Source organism: Anguilla anguilla, chromosome 7 (genome assembly GCF_013347855.1).
Source record: "Anguilla anguilla isolate fAngAng1 chromosome 7, fAngAng1.pri, whole genome shotgun sequence".
Lineage (NCBI taxonomy): Eukaryota > Metazoa > Chordata > Actinopteri > Anguilliformes > Anguillidae > Anguilla > Anguilla anguilla.
Window position 1 is genome coordinate 30,320,425 of NC_049207.1, and position 21,189 is coordinate 30,341,613.

The following is a 21,189-nucleotide window of genomic DNA, read 5'->3' on the forward strand; positions in this document are numbered from 1 at the left end:
TAGCTCTTTCAATTGCAGACATTGCAAATCGAGGGTCAGTGCATCTCCAAAACCAGGAGTCGCACAGTAATTTTAGAGTACAGGGCTTGGTCCATGGCTTGAAGTCATCCATAGTTGGGGCCAATTCCATTTCAGTTCAAGAGATGAACTGAAATTCAATTAAATTCAATTCAGTTCAATACAAACATTACCCAACCAGACATTTCAGTTGAATTCATTTGAATTTAAAGGCATGTCTTAAATGACCTGAATTGACCCCCCAACCCAGAATCTAGTTTTCCCTGCTCAATCTCTAATTTTATACTCTCATAGTGGATGTCATTAAGCTTAGGGGAACATGCTTCAGAAGGAGCAGGGCTGACATTTACAGTGTTCAATATAATATCACAAGCATTTTTTTAAAGGCACTAAGAGTTGAAAGTTGTTTTTTTTTTCTAAATCAGTACACCAGACATGAGGAAATTAGGTCAAATATTTTTGTTTATTGAAAAGTGGTCAGTGAGCCAGAATGAACTGATTTAAAATGGCTTAAATGGAGGGTGTGCTTCCACTGAACCATGGCAGATCCTGACCTGAGAATCACCAGTGAAAACAACTAGATATTTCTCCCCTTCTTTTTTTTATTTCCCATTGGTGTTCCTGCATTGGACAGCAGGTGAAAAAAACAATTTGCAGGACAAAAAAGAAGAGAGAGGGAAAAAAGGTAGGGAGTAAAGGAATAGAAAGAGTAGAGTTAAGAGAAAGAGAGCAAGGGAGAAAGAGAGAGAGAGGGGATAGGGCTACCCCATAAAATAATAAAAGCAACCACATCTTTCTACCCTCTCCTGCCTCTCTGGGCCGGGATGTAACATCATCTCAGATGAATCTCCTCCCTCTCCTCTCCTTCCTCCCTCCTCCTTCCTCTTCCTCAGCCTCCTCCTCCTCACTTGCTGGCCATGGTGTAGCACCCGTGCTGGTGCCACTGCATGTCTCGGATGCGCCTGACAGACTGGAACTGCGGGCAGCGGGCGCCGTACTCATTGAAGTGCCTGTAGTCACCCTTCTCCAGCAGGTACTGGCTGCCACGGTAACCAGGGTACTGGTACCCCACCCACCTGGAGACAGAGAGAAAGTGGGGCAAAAATACAAAATTGGAGCTTGTTATGGATATCTTTATGTATTCATACAGTTCACAAATATTATGATTATTTGTTAGCATAGTAACATTTAGTTCTTTAGTGATGCTCACACTCACTGCTCTGAGAATGATGTTTGACGGGTGTGGAACTGTTGCTTGAGTAACTCACAAGGTAGGTGCACTTATGTACTCTTAGATTGTAAGTCACTACTGATAAGAGCATGTGCCAAATTAAAGTAGGGTAATGCAAAGGAGGCAAGGACTACACCACATCACGCATGCAGACAAAATATTCACACTTCCAGTAAAATGTTTAGTGTTAATCGACAAGGAAATGGTGTATTATTTTCTAATGGACCACATTTGATCCCTTTTGGACTCTATATGAACTGCGTTAAAGAGCTGAATTGACACTGACATTTTGATGTGCTCTCCCTCAAAACTGCAGCCAAATGTTGGCACCAGAAAAAAACTGGGCTAATTGAGCAAATTGTATACAGTTTCTCTTTGACAATTTAACTACCAGATTTCGTTCAACTGGCTCAATGACCCTCTCCGGTCCAAAATGGGTAATGTGAATCTACCAGGTTAGGACAACATATCGGTGGTAGTTTTGCTGAAAAGTGCGCTGAGCTTCTCTCAGGCAGCAGTCTGCTTATGCTGGTCTTGCCATGCAGCAGTTCCTCAGAGCTGCTGGAATATTCCGGAAGCAGATAATTTTGCAGCTCAGAGAATGCCCCCCACTTGCATGGTGACACTCACGTTCCACAGCTCACAATGATGCTGCCCACTCTGTCGGTGAAGCCGTAGGAGAACAGACTGGGAACGTCATCGTCCATGATCTCCATCTTGCGGCCCTTGAACTCTCCAACCTCGTACAGACAGATCTTGTGCTTCTCAGGGTCCTGGCAGGGGGACAGGGAAAGCGAGTTGACTGAGTAAAGATAATAGATAAATAATGAAATAAGTAATTAATTAGTCAGTCATTTAATTGACCAATCATTCATTTTAAATAGCCAATTAAATCACTGTTTTATTGCTTACTTGTTTGCGTAATTAATTAGTAGGCTAAAGTACCATTCTGACAGGCCTGAAGGACAGCAGGAAGTCGTTCCTGTAGCAGTTGCTCCAGGAATCCCATCTGGGGTACTCTCCCTTCTCCAGGATGTACATTTCACCACAGAAGTTCATCTGTTCATAACCCACAAAGCTAGCACACAGAGAGACATGTCACTACATCAAACACACATCATAAGCCACGTTTCCACCGCAGGAACTTTCCCCAGGAACTAGGAACCTTTTAAGGAACTCAATGTGTTTCCACCGCATGAACCAGGGTCTAAATTAAGTTCCGGGGACTTTATTTTACCCCCAAAAAATTCCCTGCTCGGGCGGTAGTACTTTCGAAAAGTACTGGAACTTTTGGGGTGGGACACAAGCGCTGAACATTTCTGATTGGTCGAGTACTCGCAGCATTTTATTTCAACCGCCATTTTTAAAAATCTGCAGCCGCAAATAACTTGAATTCAGACATTATTTTATGCGGCGCAGTAGCCTACTTTTGGTTATAGCTTGCCAATGTCTACAGATGAGAAATTAAGATTGAGGATTATTTTGTGTGCTCTTCTGTTCTTTTCTTGCTTTAGCATTAAGTCTGTTTTATAAAATATTAAGCATTCGTGCTGGGGCAGCATATTACGCACCAAAACATTCAAACGATTTAGTTCGGTTGCTGAATATTTTCATCCAGATTTTCTTTGTTAGCCCGTTATAATTGACTTAAAACGCTTGACACAGTTATGTGAGGTATGCAGTAGTTCTGCGTAATTTACGTTGGGGATACAGTAAAAGAAAACTGGAAGAAATCACCTTCCGCACTTTTTGTCAGGATAAAATAACCGGTTAATTCTAGTAATCCTCACTTTTGCTTTTTCAAACTGCCACAATTTTACTCTGCGATTCTTCAATTCCACAAAAAGACCAGGAAGACTAGACATACGGACACTTTTATTTATGGTGCATGGTTTGCATCTGGAGGGCACGCTTCAAGTATTTAGCTCCTCCGCTAGCAGTAACTTTAAAAGATGAAAGCAAACGGTGGCTGTACCACTGAAATATTAATTTAAATTTTCACGCAAGTCCGAGTTTTCATTCTATTTATTCTTGTCATTTTGCGATTATATGGAAATGATGATGCCAGCTGAATTAATCAATTAAACAGCCAATTGTTTACGACGTGTGCATGTTTTCTGCTATGTTGTTACCAGTTATTTGTGGAATGTACATGCATTCTGTCGCCTCGGATGTCAAGACATGAAAGTGAATGTTCGCATAAAACATAATGAATGTGTTTGAGAGGATATATAATACAGTTACAATCTGTATATTGGTCTGTTATATCCTGTTTGTTGCATAACAACGGTCCAAGTCGAACTACCAACGAGAGTTTTGCTTGACAACGGTAAAGTAATATGCACAAACTGCCGCGGAAAAACATTTCAATTTCAGGTGATTAAGTCGATAAAAATCAATAAATAGCCTACTAAAGTAACCATCTATAGTCATTATTGGTAACCCGTTGTATAATTGGAATAAACCCCTCCAGGCTGTCCCGTTATTGGAAAATAACGTACTTCGGTGGCAGTATGGAATTACAGAAGAAATCATAGGACAGATGGACCGACGACGACGTCGCTTTTTCATACATCAGCGGACTAATTTGCCTAATCGTCGCGGGACTTTAGACCGCTGTGGAAACGCAGACAACAGTGGGCTGAAGGAACCTTTTAGTTCCTTCAAAAGTAGCTCCTGGGACTAAAAGTTCCGGGTACTTTACATACTACTTTACACTTTGGGTGGAAACGCGGCTATAGAATTGAGTTTCCAACTGAGACAATTTTAAAAACAACTAGTCGATCTAATATCGGGAAAATCAGTAAGGAAAGTGAACGTGGAAGGAAAAAGCATGTCTTTGAGCCCGTGGTCCCCACTCCTGGTCTTGGAGACTCTGCTGGCTTTTCTTGTTACTCAGCACTTGAGTAGCACAGCAATTGATTAGTTAAAGCAGTTGATTACACAATTCAGGCCACTTGGTTTCTTGGGTTTGAATCGGTCACTGTTCTTAAAATTAACCAGCAGATCCATGGCTCTGCAGGACCAGGATATAATTTCACTGCAGTAAAAAGAAAAATGCATCTATATAAATCAGGATTTTGTGTTAGCACAGCAATAAGACACCTTATTCCATTCAAGGTCTTGATTGAAGACCTTGATTAGTTAATTAGTCAAAGCATTAATTTATTATTTTTGTTTAATTTTATGTGCAAGTTGAATGTTATAAAACTGCACTCATTTGCTGCTTCTAACAAAACATAACATGCCCCTGTAAAACATTTCAATGTATTGTAGCAGGTTCACAGTTGTAAGTAATTGAACCAAATTTAAAGTGTGAGTGTCACTTGTAAATGTCACTGTCAATTATCGCCTGTGCTTAATTAGTGGCAATTACTTATCAATGTCGATTAATGAGGTGGTGCAAATGGGGCAATTGTTTCAAAAGTGGTTGACAAAGAGGCTGTCGCTACCTCTAGCTGGTGGAGGACTGAAGTTCCAAGCAAGGACAGAAGGGGGGGGGCTAACTGGTAGCCCTATCTATAAGGCATCTAGGGTAAACATTATCTACCTCTAAAATAAGTGGTAATCCTGATAATAATAAATGAGAAAATAAGGGGATACTCTCCTGTTCCACACTTGGAATCACCATACTTCTACTCAGCTGCAAAATGAACCAATGCAGTGTGTATAATAGCAGCTGAAAAAAAATCATTTTTTAAAAATCCTTGGAGCATAATTATCATAATTAAGGACACTGTATCATTGGAGCAGAGGGATGACAGGAAGGAATCTGTCCAAGGGTGAGGGTGTGAGGGTAAGAGTGTGAGTGGGTAAGGGTGTGAGAGCGTGAGGTGTGGAAGGGAGACTTACGGGCCACATTCAACACGCAGAGAGCGAACCTTTTCCATTCCCATGTCACACACATTCATGCACTCTGTGCTGATTTCTATGCACCTGCCCTGGAAGTTCTCCTGATCGAAGACGCACATCTGAGGGACAGGAGTAGGAAGGAAAGGAGGGTCAAATAAGCACAGTGCATGTATCTGCTATTTGAAAGCTGCTGCACTTTTTTTTAAGTTCTGAACCCAGCAGGTCCAGAGCTCTTCTCTATGAAAATTACCTCGAGAAATCTCAGTTCAGTTTAAGAATAAATGATTGCTTTTCATTTTAAATGCCTTGCAATATCTGTGCAAGATATTGCATGGCATATATAATATATTGCATATTTAAATACCTTGTGCATGCGGATATATAGGCATGCATATGTACAATATATTTCATATGTATTTATATTGTTGTTAAATTACATGTACATGTAAATTGTTTTCAAGTCATTTCAAATGTAAGCTTTATAGCCAAATTTTGAATGGCTAGTAGTCACCTAATAAGCTTACTTATATTGGCAGTTTGCATGATATAGCAGTTGTATAGCAGGTCTATGAAGACACCAGCCTACGCACTAATCTGGATTCAGCTAGTCCCAAAACAAATATCAACCCTATCATTTTGGAGCAGAAACCTGCAGCTAATGCAGGGTCAGTATGTCTGGGGGCACCAACGTGTCGCCCTATTTCAGTGATTTCCGACCCTGCTCCTGGGGAGGGCTTGCAAGTGATTCAACACTTTATCAATCAAGTAAACAGCGATATACTCAGTAAACCCACCTCATCTTGTCCTTTCCGTCTGATGCATTTGCTGTTTTTAAGTTGAAAAGAAAATCTAGCAGACTCTGTGGCTCAGTTAGTCAGTAAAAATAAAGAATTTAATTTACTGGGTTGGAGTCAATTTAGTATCTACTTGCTCAGTTCAGGAAATTAACAGAGATTCAGTTCATTTTTCAATCCCACCACAGAATATTTTTTAAAATTTCATAAATTGAATCTTCAATTAATTTTATGAACTGGATTTAATTGAATCACCGCAGCCCCAGTGTGCTGGTGGAATATGTGATCATGACGCCATGTTTTTACCTTGTATGACATCATGCCCATCTCTGACTTCTTGCTCTGAGCAGTCTTCCCATCAGTCTGGGAAGGAGCTTTAGAGGACTTCTCTCCACTGGAAGACATGATGCTCTGGTGGGAAAAAAGGGCTAAATAAAGTGTCTGCATTTTGTCAGTTGAATACACATAATGAAAATGAAAAGAAAAATAAAGGAGGATGAAAAGGGAGATAGCATGGAGTGGGAGGAGATGGAGGGATGTAAAAAATGAAAAGTTGAGAGGACAGGGTAGAAGCATCTGTGAGACAGTTAAAGATGCAGAGATCTACACTATGGATAGCGTAATAGTGTGGCATTATACTACATTCATGTGTATCATAGCAGAATGTGCTGCTGTTATTATAAAATAATAAAAAAATCTTAAGTTATAAAATTTCAGATTTATAAGTGCGCCATGAGTTTGCTCTCGGTATGTTATGAGCGCACTGTTGTTGTATCAGTCTCTGTCCTGTCAGTCACTCATCCAGAATCATTACATTGACACATCGCTCTCTCCCCTGGTGTGTCTGTGCACCACTCCCTTACCTCTGTGTGTGTGGGAGTGAACTCTCTGTCTCTGTGCGAGTGTGTGTTTCCCAGCACACTGCCGGCCCTCTTATACCCTGGCGCCCTCCATGGGGGGATTATTGCAGGAAAACAAACCTGCTGACCACACATTCGCCAAAGAATAGAAACCTCCCCATCATCAAAGCCAAAGAGAGGGAGGGATTTGATTCTCCTTTATTTTACAGAAAAAAGACAGCTGCCAGCCTCTAGAACAAAAACAACACAACACACAGACACAAAATATAAAATCAAAACAGAAAACAAAAAAGACATCAAAAAAGGAAACCATCTCCAATTCCTGCCAATACTTACATCCTTAAACTAAATTTAAGGGGCACCCCAGCCTCTTAAACTTAAGTCAGGCATATAAAAAGCCCATCTCCAGAGAGAGAGAGAGGGAGGGAGGGAGAGAGAGAGAGAGAGAGAGAGAACAGGACACATAGGTGGAAAGTCCAGGGGTGAGAAAGTAAAAGTCCTACAATGTATTTCTTCCACCCATAAACTCAACCACTAATTAGATCCACCACCTGGCTGAAGAATTGTGTGAATTACCAAATCCAGGTGATTGGGAGAAAAAAAGGAAAAAAATACCAGGGAAGACTTTTACTTTCTGAACCTGGATCCAACGGATACCAAAATAGCAGTTAAACTGCTACTCGGCAGTTTGCCCAAAGGCTTTTTTTCATCCAGGATCAAAGTGTTACGATTGATTAATATTCATATTTAGTCCAGTGTATACACATTGAATTAATTGCTTTTGTGGCATTTTTTTGTTTCAATCAATTTTATTGATTTACTTTCCTTGTGTGCTGCAGACTCAAATGCATGCACACACACACAAGCGCACTCACACACACACATGTACACACACACAGGGGTTAAATTGGTATTTGGGAGGTGGGTGGACCCTGAGATCTGGTGGGAGGTGGGTGAAAAAAGGTACAAATCAATGAATGTCTCAGCTCAAAATAGTTGTATCTTTAATGTATTGTGCACATAATTGTAATTAAGGAAAACAATGTTTTAAAAAGAATGTATACTATTGATGCAAGCCTTTACATAAAATATTTCAAGTTTATTGAGTGTCATTAATGCTGAGAATGTTTTTTACCCACGAAAATAATCGGTTATTGGCCTCTTTTGTCCTCTCTTTCTTCCCCCTTTATCCATCTTTCTTAAACTGTCGATTTGAAATAAAATAAGCGGCGACTGGTGAGCTGAAAATTGGTGTGGCGCAAAACTTTCCTTTAAACTAATCATTGATCTCAAACTGTTTTCATTAATTTTCAGTGATTAACAAGCATGCAAACGATCTGACTAATCAATTGGAAAGGGACACACAGCTTCTTCGCATTGTGATAGGGAGATTAACCTCTTAAAGCACAAGCCAAATCTTGCCAATCCTTGCCCATTTAGGGGGTACCCTATTTAAAGCTTTATAACTCCAGATGTGAACACCACAAAGACTTGAAAAATGGCTTAGAAGAAGCAAGACATTTGTACAATTTACAATACTAACGCAGATTAGTTTATATTCATAATTTTGGAAGAAATAAAGTGCCACAAATGCAATTGTTTTGACAAAAAAAAACGAAAAAATAAATTTGCACTTTTTAAGTTTGCAATGAAATACTGAGAGATTGCATATATACAGGAGATTAAACTATACATGTGCTAGGTCAAAAACTTCTTGACCACAAGTTCATAAAATCTAAGGGTGGATATGTAGAACTACTATAGATGTATGAAGCAAAAACTAAGCAGTGTACCCAGCATCTCCAAATCTATCCAAAATGTCTAAATTATGCATTGCTGTAAATCATAACATATCCACATATTTCACTACAAATCAACTGTTTTTACAAAATCACTGTTGCATAATTTTCAAATGGGAATTACAAGCTTTCAGTCAGTACAGTGGTCTAAAATAGCTAGGTGTCCAGAAACATATCCAAAATCTCTCCAAAATTGAATAAAATGCTTTTTGTCCATTATAAAGCATATAAATGATCCCCTTATGAGGGTTTAAGATGAAACATTGCTATCAGATTAAAAAAATAATGCAAAAATATTGTCACACAATGCGGTACAGTACCTAAATGTGTAATAATTAACCCGTGTGTATTTCTATACTCTGTACTCTCGTATGTTTTCTTGTATGGGGATGAGACAACATGAAAACAATTTTCACCCGTCCTCCACGTTTTGGCAATGTTCCAGCTCTGACGTCATCACTGTTGCATGCTTCACAAAAACTATTACACTTCCATCTAACGCTTACATTACAGTGTGAAATATTTACATTATATAACACCACTAACCTATTTAAAGATACTCAATTTCAAAAATAACGTATATAATCGAAATATTTTGAGCGGTAATACTTACATAGCAATGATGAAATCTCCTCTATGTTCAGTAGATGGAGACAGAGACAGTATCAATGATATTGTTCTATTCACTTCTGTTTTGCTCCAGAAAACGATGTCAGCTAGGTCTATCAGCAAACATATGGCTTAGCTATGTTCAGAAGTCCTCAATAATAATAGTATTTTCCAAGAAATTACGAAATATCCTTGAACACGTTTCGTTAGGTGCATCATATTTGTCTGCTAACAGAGTGAATGCGTAAGTGAATGCGATGCTAATAATATTTTCTGTTATGCTGACCTATAAAACGCTATTCCAAAAGCAGAATTAGACATGTTATACATCGTTAGAAAGCTTATACTCTCGCCTACTGAATAAATGAATTGTCAATCAAGTCAGACTGTACTAAAAAGGGCGACGACGCCGTAAACAGGTGTGGTGTTACGCACAGCTATTTTGGAAGATACCCAGGCGTCACAGATGCGCGTATATTTCCCAAACGGATTGTCCAAGACAATATATGACCACGCAGTCTCAAAAGGGACATCTCTACACGTAAAACCAACAGTAAGGTTTTATATTTATTCAATATTTAGTCCCAGATATTGACTGTAGAATGACATGGTATCATTTTTAAAAACTTTTTCTCGTTTATTTCGTTATTCAGTGAGCAGCGTTTTCACTGCTGTATAGGCATATCTTAGGGCTATTGTCGGGTTTATCTTGTTGCTATGACGGAATACGAGTTTTTTAGTGGTGAAAGAATATTTTTATGAATGCCAAGATAGACAATATTGTCCATTATGTCAAGGGTGGGGTGTGTTTTTTAGATGAGACTGCAGGGAGGGGGTGCGTGTTAAATGAACGACCGGAGCGACAATGGTGGGGCTGCGAAACTCCGTTTTCGGCATAGTTGTCATGTATCGTCTACTAATGAAACTGAAACAACGCGTTTCTGTTTTCATCTCACACTTTGGTTGCAGTAGCACCGAATGTTTGAGTTTAGTAATCTAGGCACGCCGGCGTGCCCACCACTAGGGGTTGTGCGCTGATAAATGCGATTCAGAAAAATCAATTTTAATCACTAAGCGTAGCGGAATCTTCCTGATTTTCCTTGAGTATCAATACGATTAATCCACAAAACAGGCTGCTCAATACTATCATATATAGCCAGCTCTCCCCAAATAGGCAGTTTTAGCAAGTAGCAGATAGGCCTTATAGCCTACATTTATTTTCATTTGCAGTATGAAATTGTGCACATTTTTAATCAACATTATTTGCGGATACATGCACTTCTTTCTCCGCACTCGTATTCATGGCAAATATCTGCAATGCGTAGATTGTAAACAAAATTGAAGTGCAGGTTTTGTTTTTTGCTGGTTATTCTGAAAGCTAACATGGTAGATAACAGACTGGTGTATCTTGTTTGTTAAGTGTAGACTACTTGGTGATTTTTAACGGATACATTGAATTTATGATTTACCCTAACACAGAATGAAACGAGGTGTGTTAGGCCACTTGCCATTTGATTAGTCTGATCGTTGGCACGCTTGATAATGAAGGAAAATTACTAATGAAAACAGGTTGAGATCAATGATTAATGAATAAAAACGTTATGTATGTGGAAAGTATTCAATCCTAGCTTAGCTGCTGACCAGCAACCTGCTGATTTTGCTCAAGCAATCAAAGTTGCCGTTAATAATAGCCAGCGTTCGTGGAGGCTGTTTATTCATCTCTCTTTTTTTTTTTCTCTGAATTGTATGTTTCATTGTATGTATGTATATATGTATGTACCACTTATTGTAAAGCGTCTTTGAGTTCATGAAAAGCTATATAAAATACATTTATTATTATTATTATTATTATTTAAAATGTTGAATAGATGAAATTACATCTTAATGAAATTACCTACCGCGTCCGCTTCCAAACAATCAAGACAATTAACAATATTTTTCTTTCTGTGCCTGTCTATATAAACAACTGTTCCTCCTGAGATGTTTTTTTTCTTCGGATTTCTTCGGATTTTTGATTGGTTGAGCGAGTAACTGACTAGAGGGAACACATGGACTGGAGCATACGAATAATGGACTGGATTATCATAGTTATTTGTAAAACTGCCCGTCAAAATTATTTATTTATTTATTTACCAAAGGTTGGTGGATGCCGTCCTCCCGCGTGCACCCGCAATTTAACCCCTGCACACACATACAAACTCTTAATACATTCAGAGCACTTGCAGCAGTACTCAGTCAACACCCCCCACCCCCAACCTCCTGTATTTCTCAGTTTTTCTTTCTGTCATATACAGGCACAACCCATTGTTTAGTCAGCTACACCTTGTTTCAGCCCTACATCCACCCTCCAGTATCACCCCCTCAGTGCTGTGGAGGTCAGGGGTGAACTGCAATGGCTGTAACGGGCCAAGACCTTCGGGTTGCATTTTCATACAGCAAACCAAAACAATAGTCAACGTGGTCCAGCGTTTTCTTAAGGCATCCCTATATCCAGTGGCTTTATCAACTCCCCACAGTCAGTGAGAGAGATACAGACAGAAACAGGTTTTCTGTAGGAAGAAGAGTGTGAGGACAAAGATCACCAGCAGCCTGGCAGTGAGACAGTTGACTGTATATGTACATCACGGTGAGATATGATATAGTTGCAAGAAAAAGTTTGTGAATTCTCTGGAAATTACCTGGATTGCTGCATTAATTACTCATTAAATGTGGTCTGATCTTCATCTAAGGTACACTAATAGACTAACACAATCTGCTTAAACTAATAACAAACAAATAATTGTAATTCTTCTTGTCAATTTTGAATGCATCACTTAAACATTTACAGTCTAGGTTGGAAAAAGAATGTGAACCTAGGCTAATGACTTCCAAAAGCTAATTAGAGTCAGGTGTTTCAATCATGTGATGAGACTGGAGGTGCTCAGCCATGCCTCTCCTCTGTCCTGATCCTCCTTTACCTGTCTGCAGCATTCAACACGGTCAACCACGAAATACTCCTCTCCACCTTGGCTGAGATGGGAATTTCTGGGACCGCCCTGTCTTGGTTCGCTTCCTATCTTGCAGATAGGTCCTACCAGGTCACCTGGATGGGGTCTGCCTCTGTTCCTCATCCCTTTGTTACAGGAGTACCACAGGGATCTGTACTGGGTCATCTGCTGTTTTCCATATACACCAAATCTATTGGTTCTGTTTCCCACCCTCTGCCTCACAGGTTGATGATAAAATACCTTACTGCCTGGCTGACATCACCTGGATGGCCAGTCACAACTGAGCTGTTGTTCTTCCGATACAAGACCTCCCTACTACGTGAGCTCTCAATCACGGTTGATGGCACCACAGTGACTGCCTCTCACTCTGCAAAGACCCTGGGGGTGGTCCTGGATGACCAGCTGGACCTCGAGGAGCACATCAAGGCAACATCACGGTCCTGCAGATTCCTTCTGTACAACATCAGCATACCTGACTACGCACTCCACCCAGCTGCTTGTCCAGGTTATGGTGTTCCTCACCAATCCATCCTGGCTTGGAAGCGTCTTTGTGATGACAGCTATGGGCCAGTCGTTTCTTTTTGCTTGAGCATCTTTTATTAGGACCACGTCCCCTTGCTTGAGGTTAGGCCTCTTGTCTATCCATTTGTGCCTGCTCTGCAGGGTGCTCAAGTACTCTCGGCGCCACCTGCTCCAAAAGATTTCTGCCAAGCTCTGGACTCGCTTCCATTTTTCCTTGAGAAGCTCTCCTTTCCCGAAGTCATTAGGCGGAGGTGGAGGTGCTCCAGTTTTCTGGGTCAGGAGCATCATGGGAGTGAGGATGACAGGTGATTCTGGGTCAGAAGACATGGGAATGAGAGGCCTTGCATTCATAATGGCACTGACCTCAGGCATGAGGGTCGTCAGGACTTCATGAGTTAGGCGTGACTTCCCTTCAAGAAGCATGCAGTCCAGGATGTGACGAGCAATGCCAATCATTCACTCCCATACGCTGCCCATATGGGATGAATGGGGTGGGCTAAATACCCAGGTGCATTTCTGCTCTTGCAGATACTTCTCCACACTCTGTGGGTCAGAGTGAGATCCATCCATTTCCAGCTCATGGCACGCACCCACAAAGTTCGTGCTGCAATCTGAGTGTAGTTGTTTTGCTGGCCCCCTGACAGCGGAAAACCTTCTGAGCACATTGATGAAGCTGCTGGCACTCAGGGTTTTGATCACTTCAATATGCACAGCTCGTGTGCACATGCATGAGAACAGTACCGCCCACCTCTTCCTGTTGGCGTGCCCTCCTCTGGTGCGGTGGGAGTCCACCTCCCAAAGCCTGAAGACATCTATACTAGAGCCCGACCGATATATCGATATGGCCGATATATCGGCCATTATTTGACTTTTTTGACGACATCGGGATCGGCAGTTATGCCGCCGATGTGTCCCGATTTTTAAATAAGTATAATAAACAAAAAAAACAATGATTATTTATCTGTACTTGTCTGTTCGAATGTTGTAATTGCTATTTACTAGAATTATCCAGTAGAGGAAGCTCTAATACAAGTGTGAGCTGCAGCAGCTGATGCGCTACTTCTCTAATAAGACGTTTGTCACTCGTGCCTCATCCAATATTCTCCACTGCAAGACTTATCTGCACAGATTTGATTGCCGCAATAAAGGCATGTATATTTAGTGAAAGTTTTTAATTAAATGCGTTTATACGACCACTATGTATATCAATCCTCATTATCAAGCGAGCGAGCTAGCTAACATATTTGGTTCACTTTAGCAAACTAGCTGGCTAGCAAGCCTTTATGAAGTGGCAGTGAGCACATAAGCAGCGTAGGATCTACATTTCCAGAGGACATCGCTGTATTCTCAAATAAATAACCAGCCAAAATAAAATGGTGATTGAATGTATCACACATTTGTTTTTTTATCTGAGATAATGATATTAGCTACTATATGATGCTGTGTAAATAGCCAACGCGTGATTGCAAGCGAGTGTGTCATCTAGTCACGCGTCATCATAGCAAGCTAACCAGACAGTAAAAACGCAGATAAAACACTTCTAACATGGATCATTTTAAGCCATGTTATCTAGCTTTGTCATGATAACATGAGAGAAGGATTGCTGTTGGAGAAGTGAATCAACCAACAGTTAGCGCGGGTAACCTGCACGAAAGCGCATTGTAGTTTTCTTCACGTATTTCATCCAGTCAATTTAATTTCATCTAACGTTACACTTGATTCACTCTTTAGCTCCGCTAGATAATGTCTTACTCTTTGAGATCATGTAGTAGAAATAAAATAAGAAAATATAATTCATTTAACTTACTGAGAATATATAACAAGAAATAATGAGGCTGTGTCAATAGCTAATGCGTTATTGCGAGCGAGTGTGTCATCTAGTCACGCGTCAGAGCGCATTGTAGTTATTTTCACCGCCTAATTCTTATGGACAGGGAAGCGGACAGGGAAGCTCGCTAGATAGTCTTACTCTTTGAGATCATGTAGTAGGAATAAAATAAGAAAATATAATTAATGTACTGAGAATAGATACTAAGAAATAATAATAACAAATTAATAACAACAACAACAATAATAATAATATTCATAAAAATACATGTTTGAAACTGGAAAACTGATTTTTTAAAATTAATTTTTTATAGATGGCTGGAAAAGAAAGGAGTAAAAGCAAGGTGTGGAGTTATTTTGATTTCACACACTTAAAGATGGTGTTAATATATATATATTTAATTTAATATCATCTTTTACTTTTTCTATCTAAAAAGTTCTTTGTGTTTATTTTTATTTGTTTGCTTATAGAAACTTTAATAAAATATAAGTTTTTCAAATTGATTTGAAAATGTTACACTTTTTGACAAAATATCGGTCAAAACATCGGTAATCGGTGGGCTAGGACTCTCCAAAATCGGGATCGGCATCGGACCCAAAAATCTGGCATATTAAATTAGGCTAAATATATATATTAACACCATCTTTAAGTGTGTGAAATCAAAATAACTCCACACCTTGCTTTTACTCCTTTCTTTTCCAGCCATCTATAAAAAATTAATTTAAAAAAATCAGTTTTCCAGTTTCAAACGTATTTTTATGAATATTATAATTATTGTTGTTGTTGTTATTAATTAGTTATTATTATTTCTTAGTATCAATTCTCAGTAAATTATTATATTTCTTATTTTATTCCTACTACATGATCTCAAAGAGTAATACTTTATCTAGCGAGCCTCCCTGTCCATAAGAATTTGGTGGTGAAAATAACTACTATGCGCTCTGACCCGTGACTAGATGACACTCGCTTGCAATAACGCATTAGCTATTGGCACAGCCTCATTATTTCTTATTATATATTCTCAGTAAGTTAAATGAATTATATTTTCTTATTTTATTTCTACTACATGATCTCAAAGAGTAAGACATTATCTAGTGGAGATAATGAGTGAATCAAGTGTAACGTTAGATGAAATTAAATTGACTGGATGAAATACGTGAAAAAAACTACAATGCGCTTTCGTGCAGGTTACCCGCGCTAACTGTTGGTTGATTCACTTCTCCAACAGCAATCCTTCTCTCATGTTATCACGACAAAGCTAGATAACATGGCTTAAAATGATCCACGTTAGAAGTGTTTTATCTGCGTTTTTACTGTCTTGTTAGCTTGCTACGATGACGCGTGACTGGATGACACACTCGCTTGCAATAACGCGTTGGCTATTGACACAGCATCATATAGTAGCTAATATCATTATCTCAGATAAAAAAACAAATGTGTGATGCATTCAATCACCATTTTATTTTGTCTGGTTATTTATTTGAGAATACAGCGATGTCCTCTGGAAATGTAGATCCTAGCTGCTTATGTGCTCACTGCCACTTCATAAAGGCTTGCTAGCCAGCTAGCTTGCTAAAGTGAATCAAATATGTTAGCTAGCTCGCTCGCTTGATAATGAGGATTGATAAACATAGTGGTCATATAAACGCATTTGATTAAAAACTTTCACTAAATATACATACCTTTATTGCGGCAATCGAATCTGTGCAAACAAGTCTTGCAGTGGAGAATATTGGATGAGGCACGAGTGACAAACGTCTTATTATAGAAGTAGCGCGTCAGCTGCTGCAGTTCACACTTGTATTAGAGCTCCCTCTACTAGATAATTCTAGTAAATAGCAATTACAACGTTCAAACAGACAAGTACAGATAAATAATCAATGTTTTTTTTGTTTATTATACTTATTTTAAAATCGGGACACATCGGCTGCATAACTGCCGATCCCGATGTCGTCAAAAAAGTCAAATAATGGCCGATATATCGGCCAAACCGATATATCGGTCGCGCTCTACTCTTGATGACCAGTAGCTTAGCTTTCTCCAACTCTTCTTCTGACAGGCTCTTGCGACAGATGTGCCACCCATAGCAGTTGTCTCCTTGCCTAGCCTGAGAGAAGGAACGAGTAATGTGGACTAAGTATGCTACTGCCTTGATGAGAGTGTTAAAGTTGTAGAAGCGCTCAAAGCGTGTGGTGCTCAGAATGTCCTTAGAGACATAAGTGATGTTAGCAGTCAGTTGTGGGCGTATCTCAGAATCAGAGATAGGGTCAACAAGATCATAAGTCTCCTGAGGTTCTGGTGCAAGTGAGGACAGTTTCTGAAGAAAGGCTGGTCCTGTGAGCCATGTCGTACTGCCGAGAAGGGATGCTGGTACGGATCTAGACCCATGATCTGCTGGGTTAAGATTGGTGAAAACGTACTGCCACTGTTCAAGAGCTGAGGACTGGCGAATACGTTGAACGCTGTTGTTCACATAGATGTAGAACTCTTGGATCGATTATGGATGTAGCAAAGTACCACCTTACTGTCTGTGTAGTACTTAATGCTGTCAAACATAAGATCCATTTCCTCCACTATCATCTCTGCTGTCTTGATTGCCAGCACTGCCGCGCACAGCTCTAATCAAGGGATAGAGAGGTCTGGTTGTGGCGCCAGCTTAGCCTTTCTAAAGGGTCACGACCCAGCGCAGAGGACAGACAAAAGTGAGGGATACACGAGGATAACATTAAACAAAACGTGATTTCTTGTAAATAAGGACAAATGAACAGGATTAACAATGTTACAATAGTGTGTCTGTCTGTAAAGATCAGTTGTGTAGGTGAGTGGGTGTGTGTAAGGTGTAGTGCGGAGGTGTTGGATGGAAAAACCAAAGACAAACGGCAAACAAATGTGCATAGGGAGAGAGTGAGTTCGATCTGTTTGGAGCAGGGGTGTTCTTAAGCCCTGAGAGCACCATGCCCAGGTGCTCCAGGTTAACACTGATGGCCCTCCCAACTCCGCCCACCAGGCACCTGCAAGAGAAAACCAGAACAGGGAGCAAGCACTGGTAGACAGAGAGGGAGGGACGTCACAAAAGACAAAGCCGAATCCTACATGACCATCACCTTCAAATAGGTCATGACTGCAATTGTCTTCACTGATGCATCCGCGAAGAGGCAGAGCTCCCTGAGCTGAGCATTAGTAGTTGAGAAGGATGTGTAGGCTCTTGGTATTTTGAGCTCTTGGAGGTCCTGGAGCAAGTCTCTCCATCTGTCCCACTCTGCTTTCATGTCTTCTGGGAGGGGTGAGTCCCAATCTTCAGCTTGCATGGAGAGTTGTCTTAGGAATAGCCTTCCCTGTATTGTTGCTGGCGTAAGGAAGCCGAGAGAGTCGTAAATGCTATTCACCATGGACAGAACTCGTCGGGTGAAGGGTTTCTGCTCAGCAGCAACTTGGAACATAAACACATCTGCTGTTATGTTCCAGTACACTCCCAGACTCCATTGCAGGGGAAGATCATCGGTGAAGATGTTCCGATCTTACATATCTTTGGCCCGGTCTTCAAGGCTGAAGGTATCTATGACTGCTTGTCTGTTGGAGGCCACTTTATGCAACCTAAGGTTTGAGACAGCAATCATTTCTTGAGCTCGCCTGAGGACACTGATAGCCTCTTCTTCGGTGGGAAAAGACTTCACCGCGTTGTTGTCATAGAACTCTCACTCGATGAACCTTCTCACATCGCTGCCGAAGTCTTCTTCTTCTTCCCTGGCTGCTCTCCTTAGATCGTAGATGGCAACAGCTGGGGAAGGGCTGTTCCCGAAGACATGGACACGCATTCTGTAGTGCACAATGTCACTGTCGAGGTTGTTGTTCCGATACCACAGGAACCGAAGAAAGTCTCTGTGTTCTTCTTTCATCACAAAGCAGTGAAACGTGCTGGATATCAGCAGTGATAGCCACAGGTTCCTTTCTGAACCTCATGAGCACCCCTATGAGGGTGTTGTCCATGTAAGGGTCTCTGAGCAGCACATCATTGAGTGAGACCCCCTGATACGCCGCACTGGAGTTGAAGATGACATGGATCTCTCAGAACAACCTGCTTGACCCCCACCAGTCTGGCTTCAGGCCTGGCCACTCAACTGCACTCCTCTCGGTCAGTGAGTCACTCCATGCCGCAGGAGCAGCCTCCCTCTGCTCCGTCCTGATTCTTCTAGACCTCTCCGCTGCATTTGACACTGTGGAGCACTCTATCCTCCTGTCCTCCCTGGCAGCAACAGGGATCTGCGGCACAGTCCTTGACTGGATTGAGTCTTACCTCTCTGACCGTTCCTTCCAGGTTGCCTGGGCGGGTAAGGTATCACCACCCCGTCCCCTCGCCACCGGAGTTCCCCAGGGCTCAGTCCTCGGTCCCCTTCTCTTTTCCTTATACACCAGATCCCTTGGCCCTGTAATCTCTGCCCATAGCTTGTCCTATCACTCCTATGCCGACGACACACAACTCTTTCTCTCCTTCTCCCCATCGGACACACAGGTCCCTGCCCGCATCTCCGCTTGCCTGAGGGACATCCAGAGCTGGATGGACAATCACCACCTGAAGCTCAACCCGGGAAAGACGGAGCTAATCTTTATTCCTGCTCTATCCTCTCCCCTCCTCGACTTTTCCATTTCCCTAGGGGACACCTTAGTGACATCATCACCCTGTGCCAAGAATCTCGGAGTGGTGATGGACAACAGGCTGTCCCGCTCCAAGAACATCGCAGCAGTAAGCCGGGCATGCAGATTTTTCCTGTATAACATCCGGAGAATCCGCCCCTTTCTCACCACCTACTCAACCCAGCTCCTGGTCCAAGCAATGGTTCTGTCCCGCCTGGACTACTGCAACTCTCTTCTGGCTGGACTACCGGCATCTGCCACCAGATCCCTGCAACTCATTCAGAATGCTGCAGCTCGTCTGGTCTTCAACCTCCCCAGACACTCCCATGTCACTCCCCTGCTCACTACCCTCCACTGGCTGCCTGTTATAGCTCGCATCAAATTTAAAACATTGGTCCTAGCATACCAGGCAGTCAAGGGATCAGCCTCAGCATACCTCCACATGATATTCAAACCCTACATGCCAGCCAGATCCCTCCGTTCTGCTACCTCAGGACGCCTGGCACCTCCCCCTCTTCGCACCTGCACTTCCAGAACACGTCTCCTGTCTGTTCTGGCCCCATGATGGAGGAATGACCTCCCAGTGGAGGTCAGAACAGCTGAGACACTGACCCATTTCAAGCGACGACTGAAGACTCACCTCTTCAGGCTGCACCTCTCCCCATCCCTCCCTACCCCCCTGTAAATGTCTGTAAGCTTAGGGTTGTATCTAGGCAGCTGTTTCGTAGGTGACTTAGGTGCATTAACTGTCTTAACTACTGCTTGTATTTTTTCCATAGACTGCGTTGTTGCCGTTCTCGTTGTGTTAGTGTTAATCAGTTTAACCTTCAGGGTCCAAGTTGAACTATGCGGTTGTTCCCTGCACTTGGACCGGTACTTCTCTCTTGGGTTTTCGTCATACTTGTTTCTGGTTATGGTTATACACTTTGTTGTACGTCGCTCTGGATAAGAGCGTCTGCCAAATGCCTGTAATGTAATGTAATGGATCTGCTCCAGTTTCTTCGGATGGTAGACTCCAAAAGAAGGGAGATACCAGGATTCTTGGCCCTCATGTAATGGAGGAGCTATCTCTGCATGCTTTTTGTTGAAGATCTTCTCCATGAATTCCAGGAAGTGTGCCTTCATCTGGGGATGCTTCTCTAGGGTGCAACGGAGTGAGATGAAACGATTGTAAGCACAGTCTCTGTTGTTTGGTAGCCTTGGCCTGGGTGTCTTAAAGGGCAAAGGTGCAACCCAGCTGTTGGAATTGTCTTGATGGACCTCGCTGTCCATGATGTAGAGAAACCTCATGTCATCCATGGAGGGGGGGAGTTTGTGATCACTGGAAGTGCGAGGGAAGATGGACTGACCCAGGTTTTTCTCATCTGGCGTTAACAGTGAACTGTCTGAGGAAATCACTGGAGAAGCTTGGTACTGAGAGATGTGACCAAATCCTTCCTTGACCTGCACTTGACTGCTGCACAGATGAAGGTAGCTTAGACGACCATTCTCCAAGATGGTAGTCTTGAGAGCGCTCACCTCAGATGGCTTGTGAGCCCCCCTTAGACAGACGACCCATCCAAGGGCTAACTTCTGGGCGAATGGGGCATTGTGAGGCCCACTGATTTGTTTCCTGACTTTATGTACTCTCAGGATGTCTCTGCCAAGCAACAGAAGTATGTCCACTCAAGGATCCATAGGTGGTATCTCGTCCGCGATCTTCCTCAGGTGACTGTGATAATGAGCTGCATCAGGAGTCAGTATCTCTGACCGGTTGTTCAGGAACTGGTTACACTCAAGGAGTGTAGGTAGGGGAAGACTGATCTTCTAGTCGACTGACTCAGCATGTATGGAAATTCACCACCTTGGATGTTGAAGACATTGAAGAACTCTGATCTAGCCAGAGATCTGTTGCTCTGCTCATCGAGTATAGCATAGATTCTCTTAGATTTATCACGGTGCCCCTCTGGGTAAACACTGACAAGACATATCTTCGAGCATGCTCTTGCACTGACTCCTTCTCCACATACCTTGGTGCACCTAGAGGTAACATCCTGATTGGTTGCCTTGTCTTCCTC

The 21,189-nt window shown here is 41.8% G+C and overlaps 1 protein-coding gene across 2 annotated transcripts in view; it reads right to left on the reverse strand.

Annotated features, from left to right (window-relative positions):
• Positions 1-462: 462 nt before the first annotated feature.
• LOC118231108 (beta-crystallin B1-like) overlaps positions 463-21,189 on the reverse strand; it is a 59,072-nt gene continuing 38,345 nt past the window's right edge. Inside the window, exons 1-6 of one of the 2 annotated variants that reach the window (XM_035424596.1) lie at positions 6,759-6,980; positions 6,202-6,306; positions 5,102-5,220; positions 2,195-2,327; positions 1,880-2,022; positions 463-1,094 (exon numbers count right to left, since the gene is read on the reverse strand). In XM_035424596.1, coding sequence (XP_035280487.1) covers positions 923-1,094; positions 1,880-2,022; positions 2,195-2,327; positions 5,102-5,220; positions 6,202-6,306; positions 6,759-6,890 — 804 coding nt within the window. In that variant the 5' untranslated portion in view covers positions 6,891-6,980 and the 3' untranslated portion in view covers positions 463-922. Of the gene's footprint in view, positions 1,095-1,879; positions 2,023-2,194; positions 2,328-5,101; positions 5,221-6,201; positions 6,307-6,758; positions 6,981-21,189 lie in introns of those variants that run through there. The other variant, XM_035424597.1, reaches the window with a different exon arrangement.